At 45.5% G+C, this 22,081-nt stretch overlaps 1 protein-coding gene across 1 annotated transcript in view; it reads left to right on the forward strand.

Annotated features, from left to right (window-relative positions):
• The window catches only part of LOC146796600 (lysosomal alpha-glucosidase-like), an 854,317-nt gene that overhangs the window by 549,836 nt on the left and 282,400 nt on the right, over positions 1-22,081 (forward strand). The window contains exon 12 of the mRNA XM_085629244.1: positions 671-788. Within this exon, the coding sequence (XP_085485370.1) occupies positions 671-788 (118 nt within the window). The remainder of the gene's footprint in view (positions 1-670; positions 789-22,081) is intronic.

The raw sequence follows: 22,081 nt of genomic DNA on the forward strand, positions 1-22,081 counted from the left end.
GGTTGTCTTAAACCTATCTACCATAAGATTCGAATTGGACTGGTGCAAGGTGGCCACTATATCTAGTGACCAGTATATGCCAGGCCAACTTCTCACAACGTGGGAACGAATAAGGATCCAGAATCCCCAGCAGAATCGTCTAGATTTCGAGGCAGCACATTGGGGATCTTGTCTGTGGAGGAAAACACTTCTCCAACGTTCCATCAACTCCTGATATTTCCAGGTTACATTTAAGAGTTCTGCTGTTACTCCTCCTAGCCTCGCAGCATCTGTCAGATTTTCTTTTGTCCCAGACATGCACCTTAATCAGATTGTAATACTAACACAGCATTGTCTTGTTCTTGGATTATCTCTCCTTAGCCAATCTAGCATAGGTGTGCATTCTGGTTTAATTGTTTTCTTGTTCTCTCTTGATCTAATTTTCTCCTCACTTTGCTTTTCTGACATTTTTGGCAGCCATTTTCTTCTCCCTGTCACTCCGCACCAACATCTTGTATAACCTCAGATCAGTCGGGTATTCCAACCACTGTTTTACATTCGTATAATTGTGATTGGCACCATTATGTACTCATGTAATAAATATTTCGAATGATTCATTTGTAGTATGTATATTTTGTTTAACTTCTCTTTTTTTTTTTTATCTCTTGTTTTGGTCTAATCATTTTCTCAGCGGTGTTAGGTGGGACTCTCTTTGCAAAGACATTGTGTGCCTCAGCTCAACAGAAGGCCTCTCTGCATTACAATGTGCACAATATGTATGGTCTTATGGAAGCCAAGGCCACAGCCAGGTAAGGAGTGCATCTTTAGTATACCTCACGTAGATGAACATTATTCAACTGATAAATGCTTATTCATGTTATCTGAGCTGTCAAAATCTAACTGACCCAAGTTTCTATTGGTATAATGCATACCCTTACAGTGTTCAAAAGGGCACTCTGTCTTCATTGGCCCAGTTTGGCAGGCCCTTTGTAAGTCACCAGTCACATGCAGCAGTTCACAACCCCATTATCCTTAGAAGGAAAAGCCCCAGAACCTGGCAGCAGTGAAATGGTTGGTGGTAAGTGTATAGTTGGAAAGTTGTACCCTGGATAATGGAAATCTAAGTGATCCCACAATATACACTTCAAAGGGCTCAAATGGAGGATTAATAGTTAGAAAGCTGCAATCTTCTCTTTTTGGCAAAGAAAAAAGCAGGACTATGACTGTCTACTGCATCGTTTGGTTCCCATATGCATATGCCAAATTTTAAAATGTCCCCACATATGACAAGCCAGATCTCCAATGTAAAAGACACAGGGCCCTATTAAGAGATCCCTGTTATATGCTGCAGGGGCGTATACTCTAGTTTGTAGGTGTTCGGAAAGGGGGCGGCATCAGGAAAGATGCATCTTTATCGTCAGGTGGCGGGAACTTTTTCTGCCCCACCATGCTGAAATATGCAGGCAGCGTTAGCTGGGCCCTGCAGGTACCCGCAGCCCCCGTAGCTCTGATGATGATTCCGGGTATGGCGTCTCCAGGCAAGTAACTATAGGGTGCCGAGTTAGAGGACCTGATAATTACAGTCCAGAGACACTGCAAAACTTGTAGTTGGTTGGTATCCCTCCTGCTTGTAATACGGACCACAGAAGAGGGTGCATTATAATCTTCCTTTGTCACCACTTCTACCGATCTGATATTGCTAATGTTTCAGCTCCTTACCACTGTAAATAGGCAGTCGGTAGTGTTCATTCAAATCTTTAAGGAATGGGTGATGTGGTTGAGTATCCTGTGGATCGTCAATAGGCAATATAAGCTTGAACACCATTGCACATGCATTACCATTGTAACTATGGTAGAGCATGTCAAATGGTATAGATGTGAATAAGTAGTTGGGAGGGTGATTTTTATTGTTTTCAACTGATAGAAAGCTCTGTGTATTTATATGATCACTCGGATCTTGAATTTACATTAGAATTAATTTATAAGCCATGGGATCATTGGTAGATCATCCAGCAGGGCCAACTGCTCTGCCACTGCTAAGTTTGCACGTAGAAATGCAGCAGAAAATTGAAAAAACTCATATTGTGTTTCAGTGTGGTGTGTCCTTCGTTGTGCACACACTTGGATTGTATGTTGGTATGCATTCATATCTGTACTGGATTACCCTTCTAAAATCTGCAGGTTTCTAGTCCAGAGTTTTGGTGAATAAGTCTAACTCTGAGCTGTGGTAGAAGCCTAGCCCAGCTGTCAGACCAGCACCACCTCCTCTCATTGGCTGAGCTTCACAGAGATTCAGCCATTGAGACATTAGTGGGAAATAGTATGCAGTATTCTTTTCTGCATGTGCCATTCCTTGACCTTGCTACTGTGCGCGCTCTTTCTAGAATGTGCTCCAGATGTCCCTGGGGCCCCTTGTCACTCTTGATGATGCTGTTGCTAAAATATCTCGGATACTCAGTAGTCAGAGTTACTCTTTGCAGCTCCCTTCCATCTCTCCCGGAGAGATTTGGCAACATGCCTTGTGCTTGGTATGAGCAGCTGGGAGCCCTTTCCCTGGCTGTGACTGGGCAGCTGTGCAGTGATGCTTTTATTTGATTATGACCATTCAGAAGATGAGGAGATGATAGTTTCAGTTAAGCAAAGAGGTGTATTCATCCGCGTGCGTGTGCGTGTGTGTGTATGTGTGTGTGTGTGTGTGTCTGTGTGTGTGTGTGTATATATGTCGGTGTGTGTGTGTATATATGTCTGTGTGTGTGCATGTCTGCGTGGGTGCATGTTTTTGTTTGATATGCATGGGTGAATGATGTCTGGACGGCAGCCTCCTTGGTATCTGGGAAGTGCTTTGTTTGCATAATGGTGAGGAACTCGAGCACAGTGGGTGATGTTCTTGGAAAAACCTTAGTTTCGGCCCTAGCATGGTGTGCTCATCATCTTATTGTTAGCAGCCTTAGCATTATAATGATCCAGCTTGGCATATTGGGTTACCCTTACTTGATGTGGCTGTTCCTGGCATTGCTGTGGCCATCCTTGGTATGATGTGGTCATCTCAAACTGAGTTGTGGTTTTGTAATCCCTCAAAAATGAACTACACACATTCAGAATTAAAGACCCCTAGATCCTAAATATTTATGGCCCAGAAGAGGGTGAGATATTTATTACACCTGATGTGTTCCAACACAACCCTGATCAGAATTTCCCCAGTACGATAAGTAGCACCAGTTACAATTATTGCCTGAAAATTGTGACAGAACGTGCTGATTTATGGTGCTTTCAGCACTGAAAGTCCCGTTCTTTACCTGGAATGTTTCCCCTGGTAAATTGTGGTAGCTTTAACCTGCTGAACTTTGTGAGGGGTTCGATGCTTACCACAAACCTTGAAAATCCAATCTGTGCAGTTACAGGAGTACCACACACATCTGAATTTACCGAGTCTAGTGTAGTTGGGGCATACGTGTATCCTGGCATTCTAACGTTGCACAAATACAGATCATAATCACTGCTCAGTCACTGATGGGCTTACAGAGATAGAGAAACAATGGTTCACTGAGGACTAATTTCTTAGTAATAATGAACGTGCTATTGGTAACCCAGTTTACCAAAACAGGTACTCGAACATAGATCAACTAGCCGATACAATGACATTTTAATGCTCATGTACATCAAAAGAAATGCATATAAGGATAAGGTATTCAGTGTAACAATGTCATCAGTGATGGTGAATTCTGGCTGTACATACAGAAGCATACGACTTTGAAAACAATGGATGCTATGGGTACCTAAATATAAGTACACCACTTGGTCTCTCCTGTATTTAAATAAAGAACAGCCTGTTTGCTGTAGTGTTGACATTGTGCCCTTCTGTGTCATTACAATGTATTCATCTGGACAAGACCATAATGGGCACCTTAATATTAGTGCCAATTCCAGGAATTATGTCATTGGACGCAATAAAATTCAGGATCAAAGTGACAATGCACATTCTAGTAAGCAGAAGGGGTTCTTAGTAACCCTTGGTTTTGGAAATAACTGCACAAAACATAAAGCATTCGGAAACCTGGCATTGTGACTGTCACTGCCCAGGGTGGGAAAAAGAGTGAGGCCACTCACTTTCCTCCCCTGGATATTTTTATACATAAGGTTGAAACATAGGCACTATCCCAAACAGATTGCTTGGTCGATGTATATTTATGTACCCAGATCATCTGTTGCTTTCAAAGAGGTTTGTGTAACGCCCTGAACGTCTCAGGATCGTTTAACAGACACGACAATGAGGACGCAACCACTTGTGAAGGGTTAGTTCTTTTAATGAAGGCAAATAAAATACAAAGAACAAACAAAAGTTATAGTCACTGGAATCCTCCAGGCTAAGTACGTTACCAGCCCACAGCACGGATGGTCCTAACCGTCCTCTGCATATACGCCGATCCCGGCGTATGCCAACAGAGGGCAGAAATGAAATGGCCGACAATGCCAATCGGTAGGCTGTGAGGGGCACGAAGAGTGTTGGGGAGAATTGAGGAGTCAGGGAAACACCCAGCCGGGATCTCTACCTGAAGGGAGCAGCCGCTCAACCTCTTCCTCAGACTGCACCGGGACGCGGAGTCACCTCCTGGTGATGCGTCACCGATACCCCAATCACAAGCAAGAAGACTGAACCGAGAGCAGCCGCTCGATCGATCCTGTGGACTTCCGAGTCTGTAACGCGGCAAACACCTCCTGGTGTGCGTTACAGCTGGCAGTCCCTGTGTCTCTGGTCGGGCTGGGAGTTACGACTCCAACCAGCAAAAGCGCCACTGCGCTTGGACTCAGCCGAGTCAAAAAGCGAAGCTCAATGGTTGACCGGTAGAGCTTCCGGGTCCTTCACAGGTGACGATGGGGCAAGACACGGCCCAGGGAGTAACGACTCGACCTACCTCCGTTCTTGCCTTACTGGAGCACCACTCCGGAACACTGCTCTTCACGAAGCAGGTACGTCGGTGTAAACACAATATCCGACAGCCTTGTACCTCCCGGTTCCTCCCTTTATAGGGCGTGTTTTCCTTGAGTTATGTAACAGCTCTCCTGTTTACATAAGGGCGTGTTTCCCTTGAGTTATGTAACAGCTCTCCTGTTTACATAAGGGCGTGTTTCCCTTGAGTTATGTAACAGCTCTCCTGTTTACATAAGGGCGTGTTTCCCTTGAGTTATGTAACAGCTCTCCTGTTTACATAAGGGCGTGTTTCCCTTGAGTTATGTAACAGCTCTCCTGTTTACATAAGGGCGTGTTTCCCTTGTATGACAGGAATTCTTGACAGTTTGCTTTTGCATATACACACCAATAACATTAAAAAAAAATACTCCTATTCAGCTGTCAGGGATCAAAACGTATGTCTGAGATATGTGGGTCCAATTGCATTAACGCACAAAAGATCTCACCAACCCAAGGGTAGCATGCTTAATTATAGGGCTCCTTATGACATTTCTGTGTATGATATTCCCTCAAAAGAAGTGTGTGAAGTTATTCTTCAAGACCATACCGCTATCTGCTCATAGGACTCATAATGTTGTAGTAAGGTAAAAGTAAAGGGGTTTATAACCAATAATGGAAGAACCTTCAGAGGAGACCACTGGTTCTGTACCTTTTGTTAGTCTGGAAATAAAACACATATTACAAGACATAACATAAAAAACAGTGACTTAAGTTTGGATTCTCTTGGACCAATGGTTGGGCCTGGACTCTGTTGTATACCACATAGTGTTATATATGTTATGTTAATTGTTTTCTGAAGCGCTCAACTCACCCTGGGGCATCTCGGCGCTGCCTAGAAAATAGTAGTCTGAAGATTAAAAACCAGAATGAAGCAGGGAAAGCCTATTAAAACAAAAAGGCTTTCAACTGTTTCCTAAAAATACAGTAGCTCGAGATTTTACGCAGGGCCGGAGGGAGCTCATTGCAATGTCTTGGCGCAAGATATGAAAAGGCTCTACCCCCGGTGCGGGTCAGGCGAATTCGGGGAACCTGAAGGAGACCCACTGTGCTGGATCGGAGTTTCCTGCAGGGGGAATATTTTAGAAGTTTCTTTTGCAAGTAGAGAGGACCTCTATTATTCAAAGCATTATATGTGAGACAACAGATTTTAAAGAAGGATCTTTTTTTTACTGATAGCCAATGCAATTCCCTAACCAGTGGAGTCAAGGGGGAGCGTGCAGGACAATTAAGGATCATTCTGGCTGCGGTGTTCTGTACTACTTGTAGTTTAGCCAGTAATGTGTCTCCCACGTCCGCCAGCAAAGCATTGCCGTAGTCCAGACGACTAATTACCATTGCCTGAACTAGGGTCCTGCGATGGGAGGTAGGCATATAGGGAAGGATTTTTCAAAGCAGTCGGAGACTGTAATGGCATGAGCTGGCGGTAGCCGCGATGGGGTCCTTCATGGTCAGAGCCTGGTCCAACTTTAAGCCTAGATTTTTTACAGATTGTTTGGGAGTAGGAGCTGTACCCAATTGAGGGGGCCACCAGTCGTCCGACCAGATGTCATTTCCCATTTACATGACCTCAGGTTTTTCTGGGTTTAGTTGGAGACAGTTTTCTGTCATCCAATTGGAGATGGCTAGCATGCTGATGGCAAAACGGATTTTCTCTGTCTCAGGGTTTGGACCGATGGTAAACATAAGCTGCGTATCATCAGCATATGAGATGATCTCAAAACCCAGCTGCTCGACTATCCTTGCCAGGGGGGCCATATATATATTAAAAAGAGTCGGGCTCAAGCAGGAGCCGTGCGGGACGCCCTTATCAAGATGCATTTTCGCTGAAGTGTAGGGCCCTAACATGATGGTTTGAGTTCTCTCAGACAAGAAATGTTGCAGCCACTTCAGGGCTGTTCCTTGGATAACACAGGAGAATAGTCTCTCCGCGAGCTTTGAATGCGAGATGGTATCAAAAGCTGCGGAGAGATCTAGGAGAATCAGTACCACTGAACCTCCTACGTCTATAGTCTGCCTGAGGGAGTCAGTCACTGCCAGAATGGCGGTTTCTGCACTGAAACCTGGCCGGAAACCAGACTGCGATGGATCAAGGATTTGATTAAATTCCAGATAAGAGCTTAGTTGTCTGTTGATAATGCTTTCCAGCTGTTTACCCAAAAGCGGTAATAAAGAGATGGGGCGATAATTACTAAAGATGAAAGGGTCCGCTGTTGGTTTTTTAGTATTGGGCGGACAAGCGCATCCTTCCATATGCTAGGAATGGTGCCGGTTTGTATAGAATGGTTAAAGATGTCTCGATTTGCGGGGGCACAGCTCGTGGCTAAAAGCGCCATAGTTTTTGGCGGGCAGGGATCTGACGGCGACCCGGATTTGGCAGTAGCAAGGTCTTTGGAGAAAAGTTCTCATAGATTTTAGATATCTTATCATGGAAATAAGTCACCAGGGAGTTACAAAACTCCTGAGATTCCATTGGCGACTGTCTACAAACGTTTGGAGATACAAAGTCCCTTACTATACCAAACAGGGTCTTCGGGGAATTGCTGGCGTGTTCTATTTGATTGATGATGAACCGATGTCTGGCTGCTTTTAAGTTCAGATGATATCTAGACAAAGACCGTCTATAAAGTAGTCTGTTTTGAAGGTCCTTACTGGCTCGCCAGGTTCTTTCCAGTCGCCTACATTTAGACTTTTCAGTTTTTAACTCCTCCGTAAACCAGGGCGTAGAAGGCCGCCGTTGAAAGGTGTCTTGTTTTTTTTTGTATAATATCATCAAAAGCTGCTTCTAAGGCAGCGTTAAAAGCCTCCAACATTTTGGATACTTCCATGGTGTGCTTTACTGATTCCAAGGAGAACGCCTCGTTAAAGGCTTCAAGGGAAAGTTTGCGCCATGGCCTACGCTGCTCTGAATTTTGTCTGATCGATATTTCTGAGCTCCTCTGACACGACTGATGGATAAAAAAGTGATCATAGAATGATCTGTCCATGTAAGGGGATCTGGAGGGCTGCAACTCATAGGGTTTGTGTTGGGAGAAAATTAGGTCTATTAAGTGACCAACCCAATGGGTAGGGCCTTGGACTCTTTGAGTGAGTCCCATTAACTCCAGGGAGGAAAATAGTTTATTTACCCCAGGATTAGTAAGATTTCCCCCATGAAAGTTAAAATCCCCCAGCAGAAGAAATTTGTTTGACGCAAGCACGTGTAGAGCTAAGTGTTCCACCAAAAGATCTGTGAAATTGGCTGTAGATCCGGGGGGTCGGTAGACTATGGCGCCATGCCAGCTATCAGAAGGAGATAGAGTGACCATAAAAATTCCCAGTTCTAGGCAGTCATTTCTTACGGTGGAAACCCAATTTACAGAAAGGAGGTTTTTGAAAGCAATAGCTATACCCCCTCCTGTTTTTCCTTCCCTGTCTAAATGAATACATTTTTAATTCTCTGGAATGGCCAGGTTTATCATGGGGTGATTTGAGGGGTTCAACCATGTTTCAGTGAAAAAACATAATGCAGGAGAGTGAGAAACAATCATATCCCATATTTCAAAAGGGTGTTTGGCAAGTGATCTTGCATTGCACAATGTTATTTAGGCCAATATCTAGGGCCTTCGTGGGGACTTGGGGAACCACTGCTGGACATCCGGTTGAAATCAACAGTTTTTGCAAGTTACTGGCCCTTCTAACTTGTTGAGAAACTTCTGAATGTTGTTAATATGGATTCGGTTCTTGGCTTGTTCAAGCGTTCTAATAGTAAGCAGAGATTCAGCAGAATAAGATAAGGGGGCTTGATGGCAAATATTTACCTTAACAGAGGCAACATCTCTGGCCTCTGGTCTCGGCTGGGCACGGACGAGCTTGCCTTTGGCGCGCCTGCTGCGCGCGTCCGCTGCGCACACATATTTGCGTCCTCATTTTATTTGTTCGGAGAGGAGCGAAACACTAGCACGCTACCCTGCAACGGGAAGGTGAGCAAAGCTAAATTTTAGCAAAAGTATTTAAAATTTGAAATGGTGCAGTTAAAAATACATGCGGTGCATTAATGAAATTGACAAAAGCTACTCCCGTCTTTCCGCCTCAGGAGAACTAAGATCTAGTGCAGTGCGCACGCGTTTGCGTCCTCTTTTTATTTGGTCCCCGAGGAGCGAAACACTAGCGCGCTACCCTGCAATGTCACCCAAGATGTCTGCCCGCTCCAGCGGTCGACTCGAGAGCGTGGTGTCGCTCCTCCCCCAGCACCTAATCGGCTGTAAGTGGTGAAGGGAGGGGGGGCACAGCACATAAAGACACAGATTTAGGAGAAACAATTCTTAACTCACTCAGCGTCCAGATGGGCTACCTGAAAATAACCCAGTGGTAAGGTAGATAACATTTTGTAAGATGTTAACTAGATCTAATAGGTCAAAGTATTAGAGGACCGCCCCTAACATTTTTTAACTCTAAGAGCTCTTCTTTCCATAAAGTAGTAGCCCACACTGTCACAACACATGGAGTCAGTGTGACAAGGGGCCCTCAGATGAAGCATGCCACCCCTGGGTGGGTCGTGTGAGGGCGTTTGCCCTTCAATGCAATTGAGCCCACACATCTCTGACCTACAATTATGACCTTTGACAGCTGACTAGGAGTATTCTACGTTGTGTTATTATGGTTAGCAAGGCATAATCCTTGCTCCAAGGCAAAATGTTTACTCGGAATTTCCTTCATAAAACAGTACATAAAAAAGAAATCAGTAATCCAATATCACTGAAGTTAAGCCCTTCATAAATGAATACTGTCATTAAAATAAACACAATAGCGCCATAAAAACAGGGGGTCAGGGGGGAGGAGCCAAGATGGCGGACGGACAGGACGTCTGAGCTCCCGGCTCCGCAGCCCGTCTGCTGTTTACATGACATCCTGATCTTTAATCCTGCCTACAGCGCGAGCAAATGTAACCACGAATGCGCTGACACTTTCCGCATTCCTCCGATGTCCCCGCCGGCTTTTTTGGTCGAGGATTCATAGAGTTTGCCGACTTTGGACTTTGCCCACGCACTCTGGCCCGACCACCGCCACCGGACACCGCTTATCACGTACGGTGAGACGACCTGGGGCCGGACCGGCGCCTGGGGAAATGTGACCGGCTGTGGAGTGGGCGGCTTGGCGGAGCCTTCTTCGCGACGGAGAGAATTCTTGTATGATTGGGTCCGGGCTGGCGAACCTTCCTTTGTCATGCTACCAGCGGTCAGAGCGGTATCCGTTTTAGAGCGCCCACCACCCGCATTGCTATACAGCCGAGGGCTCTCACATCGTGTGAGCCCCGTATAGCGAGCAGTATCTCTTCTTGCCTTAAATGCTATTCCTCCGTCCAATGGAGTCACCCTCACCTCTCCGATGTGGGCTGACTGCAAAAATGGTGGCGGTGCCGGTCTACCTCGCCGGAAAGACGGAAGCCTCCATATCTTTGACGCAGGCTGCCCTGCCTACTGTCGAGCTGGAGGGTGTCCCGGCGGCGCCTTTGCATACTGCCGACATGCTGAAGCGGGGAGCAGACCTGACCTATGGTGATATCCTTCTAGCCCTGGAAGACTTGGGGGCGACACTGTGGAAAAACACTCGAGAACTGGAGCGGAAGATCGATGTCGCTATGCCATCCAGGGAACTACTGCGGTTGTCTGACCCCCCAATGCCTCTCATTCCCTTCGAGGCGGATACAATGTGGCGACAGGGGGATACTGTGGAACGTCCTCTCCCTGGCTACAGTGTCGAGTGTTCTTTTAATGACAAAGTTGCAGATACAAAGCTCCCTTCCACTTTACAAGCTGAGACTCTGCCTCTGCAAGTGTTGCCACGGCTTCCTCAACATCGCCGGAGTGTGTGCCGTTCTGTGGGGAAAACTGTGTTGGTCACTATCGATGTGGTGATGGTCTATGATTGGGAACTCTCGCTTCCTCTTCCTCTGCGTCTTCTGTGCCGGGAGCGGCCATCTTGCTCCTTTGTTCTGCCTGAGATACACTCCCAGCGGTGGCCATGCTTGGTGGGGTTTCAGCGTTCTGGCCAGGGCTGATGTTGCCTCCCTTGATGATCCTGCCTGACCGCCTGGCATGACCCGGACTAGAATATTTGTCTATGTATCTGATGTGCCGCATGCGTGTAATTTGCTATTGTTGATTGCGGGGGTGGATCTGTGGGGCCACTTAGGATCGGGCCAGGGCTGGGCGATTTCCTTTAGTTTGCTGTACGTATTGGCGGGCGGGGACTAGGATGGGACTGCTAATTATCTGATTTATTCGCACATTTGGAATGGAGTCTCCCCACCTGCTGCTTTGCTTGCTACTTCAGTTGTGCTGACGATACTCAGGGTGGGGGATGCTTATGGGGCTGGTGGTGACCGGGAGTATGTACAATTTCCTCCTCCTGCCTTCTCTGGGAGTCGGAGACTGGGATGTTCTTTCCCACTCTCCAGACTCTCTTTCCCACTTGGGGTTCTTTTGGGGCGATAGGCATGCCTATTGGGGGGGGGTGGGCCGTGGCCTTCCGCTGGTATGCAGGGTGGGGGGATGGGATGTGTTCTATGTCTTTTCTTTGTCTCTATGGCCCTCTTTCTCATTCTTTCTCTCTTCTTCTTCGGTTTCTTTCTCTTCTATGTTTCTTTGTTTCTTCGGGGTCGGGGTTCAGTGTTAGTAGGGAGTTTATTGTGTTCTATCATTCTGTGGTATAGCGTTTGCTCTTAGTTCCTGGATGGTGGCCACCTGTTTCCTTACAAATGCCTTCCTATATAACGCCTCCTTCTGGGTGCTCCGTGAACGGTGATGTCTCTCCTGGTCAGTGATCAGCTTCGACTCTTTTCGTAGTTCACTACATTGTACTCGACAAAATCATAAAATTAAACCTTTTCTTATCCTGACATTATTGTTCTATGCTCTACACGGTACTTTTCACTCAGAGATTGCTTTAACGGCGCTCTGCCCAATTGGTTTTTTTTTTCTTTTTTCTTTTTCTTTTATCCTTTTCTGATATGTCATAGCGGCCGGCCCCGAGGGGTTGTAGGCAGACGCTGTGTATTGTGCATTTACCAAAATAAAGGTTTTTAAAAAAAAAAAAAAAAAAAAAACAGGGGGTCATATGACCTACAGCTCTACAATACTAAACCATAAAAGTGGAGACACGAGTACCTTCAAGTGATTTACAAGGCCCACAAATACATGATGATAACCTGTTAAAATCGGAGGGCGCTCTCACAGGTGAGCCCGATGCCCTGTTGGAGCTGAGCACAATGCCCCTCCCCCTTCCTCTTTCCACAGCTTCTGGGATGAGACGCCCGTAGGAGTCGCAGCCGCTCGCAGCGAGATGAGGCTCTAGTGAATGTGAGCGATACGCTATCGGCGTTCGGAATGATTTACCGACGCGTGTGGTGGCTCTGAGGCTTCTAGCAGTGGTTCCTTGCTGGCCCCCCCTCCCCAGAGTGCAGTTATGTGGTGTCGGTGAGATATCACCGCCAAGGGTGAAGCCAGATGCCGCCAGAGGTCGTCAAGAGGTCTCGCAGGTGGGTGACCCATGGAATTGGATATTTGAGGGTCCCGCTGAGGATTGCGGTGATGAGGATTCAGCTTTCGAGTTGCCTGTGAGCTAAGGGAGCTAGGACGACGAGGGTGGAGTGTGGAAATAGGGGCACCAAGGGACTACCAGGCGCTACACTGCACAATGCCACCCAGTTTGTGAGGCACAGTAGGATTCTTTGAATTTATTTTAGAGCTGTTTTTTGTTCTACATGAACTCTTAACTGTACCGTGCTGGCTGGAACTTTCTTGACCGATTGGCAGTAGTTACATAATCCCCTCTTGAGCTACTTCCTTGTTGGCAGTTTGGCCGCAATAGTGTCTGAGGTGTTCTATATGTTCTATATGGACAGTGAAAAGAAATAACTGCGCAAGTTAAGTTAATTAAGGGCTTGGATAGAGAGCTATGCGTCAGATGGTTTTGAGGGACAACAGCTCGAGCAGTAGCTCCATCTGCAGCCCCCCCCGTTTCTCCATCATCAGCACAGAAAGCTAGACGCCAAACAGCACAGGCTCGTATTTTGGCAGCCAGGAGAGGAAGAACTGCTCAGAAAACCAGGGGAGATATAAACTTTATGAACTCGCAGGTGGCTCTCTTGTTTCAGAAGTTCTCCTCTACGCTTTCTGACTCCCCTGAAACATCTTCGGCCTCGCTGGAGCTCTCGCCAGAAGTGAGATCCGAGGACAAAGCCAGAGACACAGGGGCAACGGTAGCGGTGTCATTATCAGGATCCGATATACTAAGTATTGAGAACCCAGAAGTGGTTAATTCTCCTAACCCTCCTAATGCGTACCCGGTATTCTCTATCAATCGAAAATTTAATCAGATGGCTACCCCGGCTAACACAGTGGACAAGCGGATAGCGGACAAGATACTTCTTGAAGAAGCTTTCCCTGTAATACAGGAGAAAGGTGCGGATGCCACTACGGAAACTAGGGCTCCTCTAGGAAATGAAGGAGAGATTTCTTGTGGTGAAAAAAGTCCAGAAAATCAAGTTCAACCAAGGCAGGGGGCAGGGACTGCACAAGTGGTAACGCCAGAGATAACAAGACGCAATTCAAGGACAAGTGAGAACCAGGGGTCTTTATCCCCTTCACCACAGCACGGCTCGCCATGGCCGGAACCGAGGGCCTTGACTTCTCAGCAGAGAACGGATAATAGCGGCACTAATACTGGAGGAGGTACCCTTGATACTGTCTTTGCTGTGGCCCAATCTTCAGTCTTCCCATTAGATCAGATGCAGCAGCTCTTCACAACTATTTTGGGAGAGATCTGAGACTGTAAGATCTCACAAGCCCAAGAGCTCTCTCTACTGTACCAACGCCTAGACAAAATTGAAACCATGGTACAGCAAATACCTGAGATTTAAAGAGCTAGAACAGCGGGTTCCTGATATAGAGGACCGATCTGCAGTATGTGATTCTGACATCTCTTTTCAGAAGAGAGATGTCAGAATAAGATCGATGAAATGGAGAATTATGCAAGGCGCTCGAATCTGCGTTTCACAGGAGTCCCAGAAGATAGTTAACGTATTGACGGGCAATCCAACCCAGTGCCTTATTTGGAGTCATTAATCAGAGATCATCTGCTCGAGAAAGCCCCTGAAGACCTTACAGTAGTGAGAGCCCATAGAGTCCCTTCCCACAATATTCCAGGGGCTAAGTTTCGCAGGACAATAATAGTGAACTTTTCGGATTATCGTATTAGAGAGGCAGTACTAACAACGGCAATTCAGAAGAGAGAGATTGTTCTACCCAACGGAGGCCGAGTACGAGTGTTCTCCGACATGTTGGCAGTAGCAGCTCAAAGACGGAAGGACTTTGTTGGGATGCTGAGCCAATTTAAGAGTGCAGGAGCCCAGGCCTCGATTGCGCAGCAGTCCAAACTGATAGTGCTATGGAAAGAAAGGTTCCACCTATGTGTTTCTCTAGAAGAAGCCCAAGATCTACTACAGAAGATTGTCAAAGATAATTAAAAAAAAATAAGAGACTTGGGTAGACTCAATTAAACTGTTAAAGAGTTCCTTCTTTTACCCTTTTCTTTTTTTTTCTTTTTTTTTTTTGGTAGCCTACTGTAAAAATTGATCAAAATGTTTTCTTTCTCCTGTTTTTGTATTTTCTGCACCATGGCACTTTAAACAACTTTGAAGGCTACCTTTTGCTGATAAGACCTATTGCCTTTTTGCACTGTACTATCCCTTTGGGTAAGGGGGGAGATGTCATAATGCACTTTACATATACTTTACCTCTAGCTTTACATCTTCATTATAGTATGTGCGGTGGTAATGATATGTAGGGTTCTTTTTTTCTTCTGGTTACTGATGAAATTTGCATTTGCTTTTGCATTTGGTATAGTAAGTTTATAGCAGATGTTCTTTATATCTTGCACATTACACTTTATCTTGATTTTGGCACTAAATATGCTCTACCCCGTATTTGTAAGGTATACTGAGGCATAATGAGGTAGTAAATTGCACTAATGAACATTGCACTCGCTGCACTAGACCATAATAGGCTTATAGTTGATGCTATCTGTATGGCACTTCGCATAATGCACATTGCACTTTACCTTCTATGGTACTGCGCTCTTGCACTAATGATTCTTGGCTGCTGTACTGTATATGTTTATATGTATTGAATTAGTAAGCTACGGGTTTTTCAAGCAAGCGATATATCTCAAATATCCCGGGGGTAATTGAATTGCAATCTTTTTTTTTTTTCCCCAGAGGTGAAGGGGGAGGACGTGCTTCCGGGTGCCAAGTCAAGGTACCTTGTTGTTAGAGGGAGGCTGTGGTAGTGAAGGAAGGGCAACCTCACTCCACAGATGGTTTGGGGTGGGCAGAGGGGGTGTGGGGGTAGAGAGGGGTAGCATTAAAAAAATGAGCATAGGGTTAGAAGACAGACTAGGAATATTGAGCAATATGTTTAAATTTGGAGGCCAAGCTGTAATTGGCAGGGTTTTTGTCAACAAGGGGCTCGATTTGATTTTATTGAAAGATCTGGAAAAAATGGAAGAGAGTTGGAGGAGAGAATATGACAGTCCGGGTTGTAAAGAGCCACATAGGTCTAAGGGATGACACAATTGTTTAAAGTAATTACTTGTAATGTGAATGGCTTCTTGAACTCGCAAAAAGGAAGAGCTATGTTAAAGTGGCTAGAATCTTTCTCTCCCCAGGTGATCTTTTTGCAGGAGACTCATCTTAAATCAAACTCCCCCAACTTTACTCTCCCTAAGAAATATGCCCAAGCATACTTTGCTTCGGCCCAGGTGGCAGTGCGTGGAGTGGGTAGTCTTTTGTCTTCGGATTTGGACTGGGACGTGGGTAAGGTGATTAGGGACCAGGGAGCTAGATGGTTGTGGATAGAAATCGTAGTTAATGGTATAGCTGCCGTCCTGCTCAATTATTATGGTCCAATTGGTGACGACTGTGCGCCCCTGGAACAGGTATATTATGTGCTGATGGGTGTGCAAGGATATATAATAATGGGGGGAGATTTTAATCTAATACAAGACTTATGTCTTGATACTTCCAATAAGGGAAAAAGCAACTAAAACCTAAAACAGATAGGCTCATAAAAATTATTAAAGAGGACCTTGCCTTATTGGACCCATGGAGGGTAGACCACCCAGGTACCGCTGAGTTCAACGTGCTATTCAGCGAGATTTAAAACAGCATCCCGTTTTGATTTTATTTTTATTAGTAATCTGTCCACAAGGGGAGACTCTTTGATTCTCTCTAATCCATTTTCAGATCATTCTTTAGTATCCTTCATTTTACACTTGCCTGCCCCCAGGAGAAATAGTAATAGGTGGCATTTTGACAAAGCACTGTTATCAGACCAGAAATGGATTGATGAAACCCGTGGTTTTATTGGGTGGTTCTTTAAGGAGAATGTGAATACGGCGCCTGGTTTTATGGTATGGGAGGATTTTAAGGCTACGTTTAAGGGATGGGTGGTGGCATACAGTGCTAATCTTCATAAACTAAAGAAACTGAAGATTGCTGGACTCCAAGAAGCGCTGGAGCGGACTAGGAGAGAACTTTCAGGGAGGTCAACTGGGGAGGAGGAAGAGGCACTTCACCAGGAACTATTAAGAGCTAAGGCGGAGCAAAAAGTTTTTTCTGCTTCAGCAAATTGCTGAAAGCAAAGCCGCCCGTCAAAAGGCGTACCAAGAAAGCCAGCATATCGGGACATTTTTAGCTTGGTCCACAAAAACACAACAGAGTAAATAGTCTATCCCACAAATAAGAAATCGGAGTACTAGGTGCCTGGTGAACAATAGACGGAATTGCCAAAATGTTTAGATCACATTTTAGCGAGATATATACGAAAGTCCAGACAGTTGATCCTCAAGCTCTTGTGGACTATTTTACAACAGTCCACCTGCCTAAAGTTGGCGAGGAGGACTGTATGCTCCTGACCGAACCAATTACATTTACAGAATTAAGTGAAATCGTTAAAAAAATGACAAATTGGAAGGCAAGTGGTAACAATGGGATCCCCATTGAAGTATATAAACTGTTTTTAAACAAACTCACCCCTTTCTTACTATCACTGTATAACCAAGTTATGGCTGGAACGGGAGTTCTAGACAGATTCAAGGAATCAGTGATGATCTCATTTCTAAAAAAGGATAAGGACCCTAAAGATCCAAGTTCTTATCGCCCAATAAGTCTACTAAATGTAGACTATAAGCTTCTTATGAAAATTTGGGCTTATAGAATCATGGGCTGCGCACATTATTTGGTTCATGCAGACCAAACAGGGTTCTTGCCGGGGAGATCGATGGCTGTGAATTCTTTCTATCTGATTCAAGCTATTGACTATTTTTCTGCTACAAAGGAGCCTGCGGCCATCTTAATGATGGACGCAGAAAAGGCATTCGACCTGATGGATTGGCAGGCTCTTTTTTTTTATCTTGGAGGAGTTCGGCTGGAGAGAATCTATAAATGCAGAGGAGGTGGGCGAGGTAGTAATAAGGTGGGGTACTAGGCTGGGATGCCCCCTCACCCCCCTTCTGTTCTCACTTTTCATTAAACCATTAGCGATAAAAATTCGTTCTAACATACTAATCCAAGACCCCCTATTAGAAATGGCCAAAATAAAGCTATTCGCTGATGATTTGATCCTGTACCTGAAGCCAGAAAAAGCAAACATCCAGAGAGCATCGGGAGAAATCCAGGCATTTACAGAATTGGGAGGTTACAGGGTCAACCAATCTAAAACTGAATTTCTTTTATTTAATACACCAGGAATAGAGCTGCCGGAAGGGCTAACATTTTTACCTTCTAAACCAATTAGATATCTGGGTTTGTATGTAACAGTGGACTTCCTTCAACTTTTTCACCTAAATTATGGTAAAACACTTGACAAAATAAAAAGTCTGTTAGACAGAAGGGCATTATTGCCCTTGTCAATAATAGGTCGAGTCTCTTTGATGAAAATGTCAATTCTTCCTTTGTTATTTTTATTTTCAAACCTTCCTTTAAAGATTCCAATCTTATACTTTAATGAAGTCGACAAAGTGCTTCGGGAGTTTATTTGGCATAAGAAATGGTCTCGCATTAATTTATCTATTTTACAATTGGACGTAGATCAGGGAGGTCCAGATGTTTATTGCGGTACCTCATGTAGCTACTTATTATCAAGCTGCATTACTCGGCTTAACAACTCAGCTTCTGTCCCCTTTTTCAAAGTTTGATAATTTTCTATTTAATCATATGCTTAGGGAGAGTGCTATTAAGCTACCAGCATTTTTGCAAACTGCTAAGTTACCAAAAAAAACAAGATACAAGGCGGTGAACATACTATTAAGCCGAATTCAGCGATTCCATAAAAATTATAATATTCCATCATGCCATGCATACTCCTTTCTCTGTGACTGTGAGGTATGGGGCCTCAAACTCCCACAAAAAGGGGTACAACCTTTTATTTTGTTAGGCTTTTGTAAACTGGGCAATTTTTATTATGGTATTAATCAGGTGAAGTGTGAGGCTTTTGTGGCTCAATTTGAAACACAGAGCCGTGACCTCTGGCTAAGTTTTAGGCAGATTTCATGCTTTCTCTGGACCAACTTCAGAGGAATCAGTGAGTGACCAACTTCAGAGGAATCGGTGATAGTACAAGAGTAATTTTAAAAGCTGCCTTTGAATCAAACCTATCGGGTATTGGCAACTGGCACAAGGTACTTCGCCAGGAGAAGAACAAGAAGCTAATTGAATGAATGCTCCCAAAAATCACACAAGAAACTAACTGCAGGTTTAGTAGACAGGAATGGCTACAAGTCTGAGTTTGGCCACAGGGCATTGAGAGCGGCCAACTTTCAAAGAATGTCCTTCCTTTCTCGGTGGGTGGCCTAATACACTCTCTCCAGGCTCCATTAATGATTCCCTATGCTACCGAATGACTGTTTTAGATGGAATCTGCCTGAGGCAGAGGACTGGACACATATATTTTTCACTTGTTTGAAATTCAACATTTTTGGAAGAGATTTCTAGGTTTATCAGTACGTGTGTTTCATTAGATATCCTTCCATGTGCATCGCTGGCGCTATTTGGCTTCTCCTACGTAATTGAGCAGCTCTCATTATACAAGCAACATTTCGTATCGCTTGCCATAGCTGTAGCCAGATCTCTAATTTTACAAAATTGGAGATCTCAGAAATTACCTACATTGACCATATGGCTACAAAAGATGGAGAGGACTTACAAATTTGAGGAGGCCTACACAAAGTGGATGGGGGCGGTGCGGAGATTTGGGTAGTCATGGAATGGATATGTTGCAATCACACACATGTGACACTATGTGATTTATTTATTTGGAATTTCTAGGAAAGGAGTATAATTATATAGGCTATTAAGCTAGGGGCCATACGCCACCATAGATTTGACGTTTAGAACGCCGGTTTTATACATCATGTATAATGGAATATGAATTTGTCTTCTTTTTACTAGGGATTGTAATTGTGTGACTCAACGCGCAATAGGTTTTATCTTCTCTGCCTCTTAGTATATATTGTGAATCATATTTATTATGTACAAATTAATTATGAAATATGTTAAACTTATTGTTTATTTATTATATGTGATTGGAGAGTCTATAAATTTGTATGTTTGTTTCCTACGCTCAGTAAAAAAAAAAAAAAAAATTCAAAACATGTTGAAATTAGAATAAAGTTGATCTCAAATCTGGGTAACCGGGTCCGAGTCTTGGCAATGACGATCAACATCCTGTGATTTTGGGCAAATCACTTAATCTCCCCGTGCCTAACAAAAAAATTGTGTCCTTGTGTAACGCACTGTGCTAGTGTAAAGCGCTCTGATACCTGATACGTTCGGGTCAAGTTTGCGCTATATAAAACTATGGGGGAAAAAAGTGCTTTAGCCCTCTAAAGAAAAAAGAATTTTCAGAAAATTGTAGAGGATTTTTGTACAAAATTTCCAATGGTGGGCCTAGTAAAATGCAGGTTGGTCTATTTAGCAAAGAAAGGTAAGAGCTATACATCAATATTTTGTCTTTTCTTCCTCCTCATTCCTGTGGAGTATGATATATACACACACCAGTATTCACCCTCACTGTTTATTTTGTATGATCACAGTGTCACTGAGCACCTTATGTGCCATTTATTTTGGTTTATGTGCATTCATTAAACACCATTGTTTTGGGTACTTTATTTCTTTTACATTGTGTATTGATAATCAAGTTCATTCATTCGTTATTTCTAAGAAATGAGTCCTTGATAAACCATTGTTTTCTCTATATCCTTTCATTCTCTACAGCATACAACATAGGGTGTGGGTCAGCCCGCTTCAGTGAGTGATGGTATTCTGTTCATTAACAAAAAGCACATTCACACACAAAAGTAGCTCTCTGCAGTCCCTCAAACTACTATGAAAATGTGTGCTTTTTGAAACCAAAAGAAAATATTTTTTGCTTTTAGCCAGTTGGTTTTTAGGTCTCGTGCCTAGCGATGCAGTGCTCACGCAGCGAGAGTCCTTTTGTAGGGGGTTTCAAAATGGAGCCTGGAATCGCACACACTCGTGCGTGTGCTTTTCCTTTTGTGGCCCGCGATTGGCCTTTGCGTGCATGTTTTCTACCAAGAGAGCACGCAATAGGCCAAAGGCGGCCGCATTGCTCCGCCCATGGCCTAATGGGGTCTATTACGCGCACCAAAGGCCATGTGGTTTCAATTATCGCGCCCAGGCACGGGCGCGATAATCGAAACCACATGTTTCGCTGTGGGCGTGTTTTTTTTTTTCCCTGCCGCTTTTTTTAATGTTCCTGCTGCCTATTAGTTTGGTCTCTGGTGTATCAGAATATGTGCGGGTTTCCTAAGGAGGATTGATTGTGTCAGCCAAAATGTAGCTATTAAGCACGGAAAGTGCTGCAGAATGTTCCATTGTCTGAAGAAATCATTCCCCGTTGCAGTGCATAAGGGATTTAGTTGGCATTTAATTGGAAGCCTGTGTCACACCGCAGTTAGCGCTGAATTGTACACCTCTTTAAGCCTGGAAATGAATGCTTGTCTCCGCCGCTGACGCTGGCTTCCAGGCTGGTCCTTTCTTGTTTTCAGTTAGAAAAATCAAACTCGGGGGGGGGGGGGGGGGGCGTGGCCTGGCGGCACCAGCGATGGCCGCGAACTAGCGAAGCTCCGGGAGCGGTGTAAGTTCCCCTGACGATCCGAGCCATCATCCGTGCATTTATCCAGCTCCACTGACGAGTAACCACACCGGAGGGTGAGAGGCACCGAGCGATCCGACCCTGAGGCCATCCCGTGCCCGGAGACGCTGCTGGCGCCGAGGGAAAGGCGGCGGCCTGGTTGAGAGCCTGCAGCCGGGACCTCAATTTGCAATCAGACCCGACCATTGGCGGTGAGATCCCGCGGCGGGGGTGCGACGCGAACCCCCTGGATCCCGGTGAGGGACAGCAGCAGCGGAGAAGGAGGACGGGCGCGTGGCTCGGCGCCGGAGCATCGGCTGCCCACACCTGATCGGCGCAGGAGGCTGGAGGTGCGGCGGAGGGGTCCTGCGTCGCCGCCGGCCCTCGGTGAGCTCGAGAGCAGACGTGTGCTGGGACCGGAAAAACGCAGTGAGTTTCCCCAGGAGTGTGCACGGCAGGGGAGACGCCCGTGCAGCAGGCTTTGGGGGGATGTGCACCTAAGGCCTTGATACCGCTGTGGCCCCTCGGGACTCTACCGCGCCAGCCAATCGGGGGCGCCCCTCGTGGATCGGCTATGGGGGGGCCCTAAAGGACTTTCAGCACTATTGACCTCGGGGAAATCTTGCCGGCAGCCTCAATAGAGTGGAGGAGGCTCCGGTGGCCCAGAACCGTAGAACATCGGCCTGCGTGGGCCCAGTGGAGTGAGTGGAAAGGCAGGCCATCTCTACATTGCACCGCCCGCGGCCCCGCTCGCGGTGGTGCTGGGAGGCCCACCCTCCAGGGAATTCAGCATACACTGCCCTTCGCTGCAGGTGGGGGCCGGCGGTGTCATCAAACCCCTTAGCCTGGCTGTTGCCCGTCCTACAGGGAAAACCGACAGGCCGCGCTTGGCGTCAGATCCAGCGGCAGGCGGTGGGGATTACCTGTCTGGACTGGGTGGACC

Source organism: Triturus cristatus, chromosome 10, assembly GCF_964204655.1.
Source record: "Triturus cristatus chromosome 10, aTriCri1.1, whole genome shotgun sequence".
NCBI classification, from domain to species: domain Eukaryota; kingdom Metazoa; phylum Chordata; class Amphibia; order Caudata; family Salamandridae; genus Triturus; species Triturus cristatus.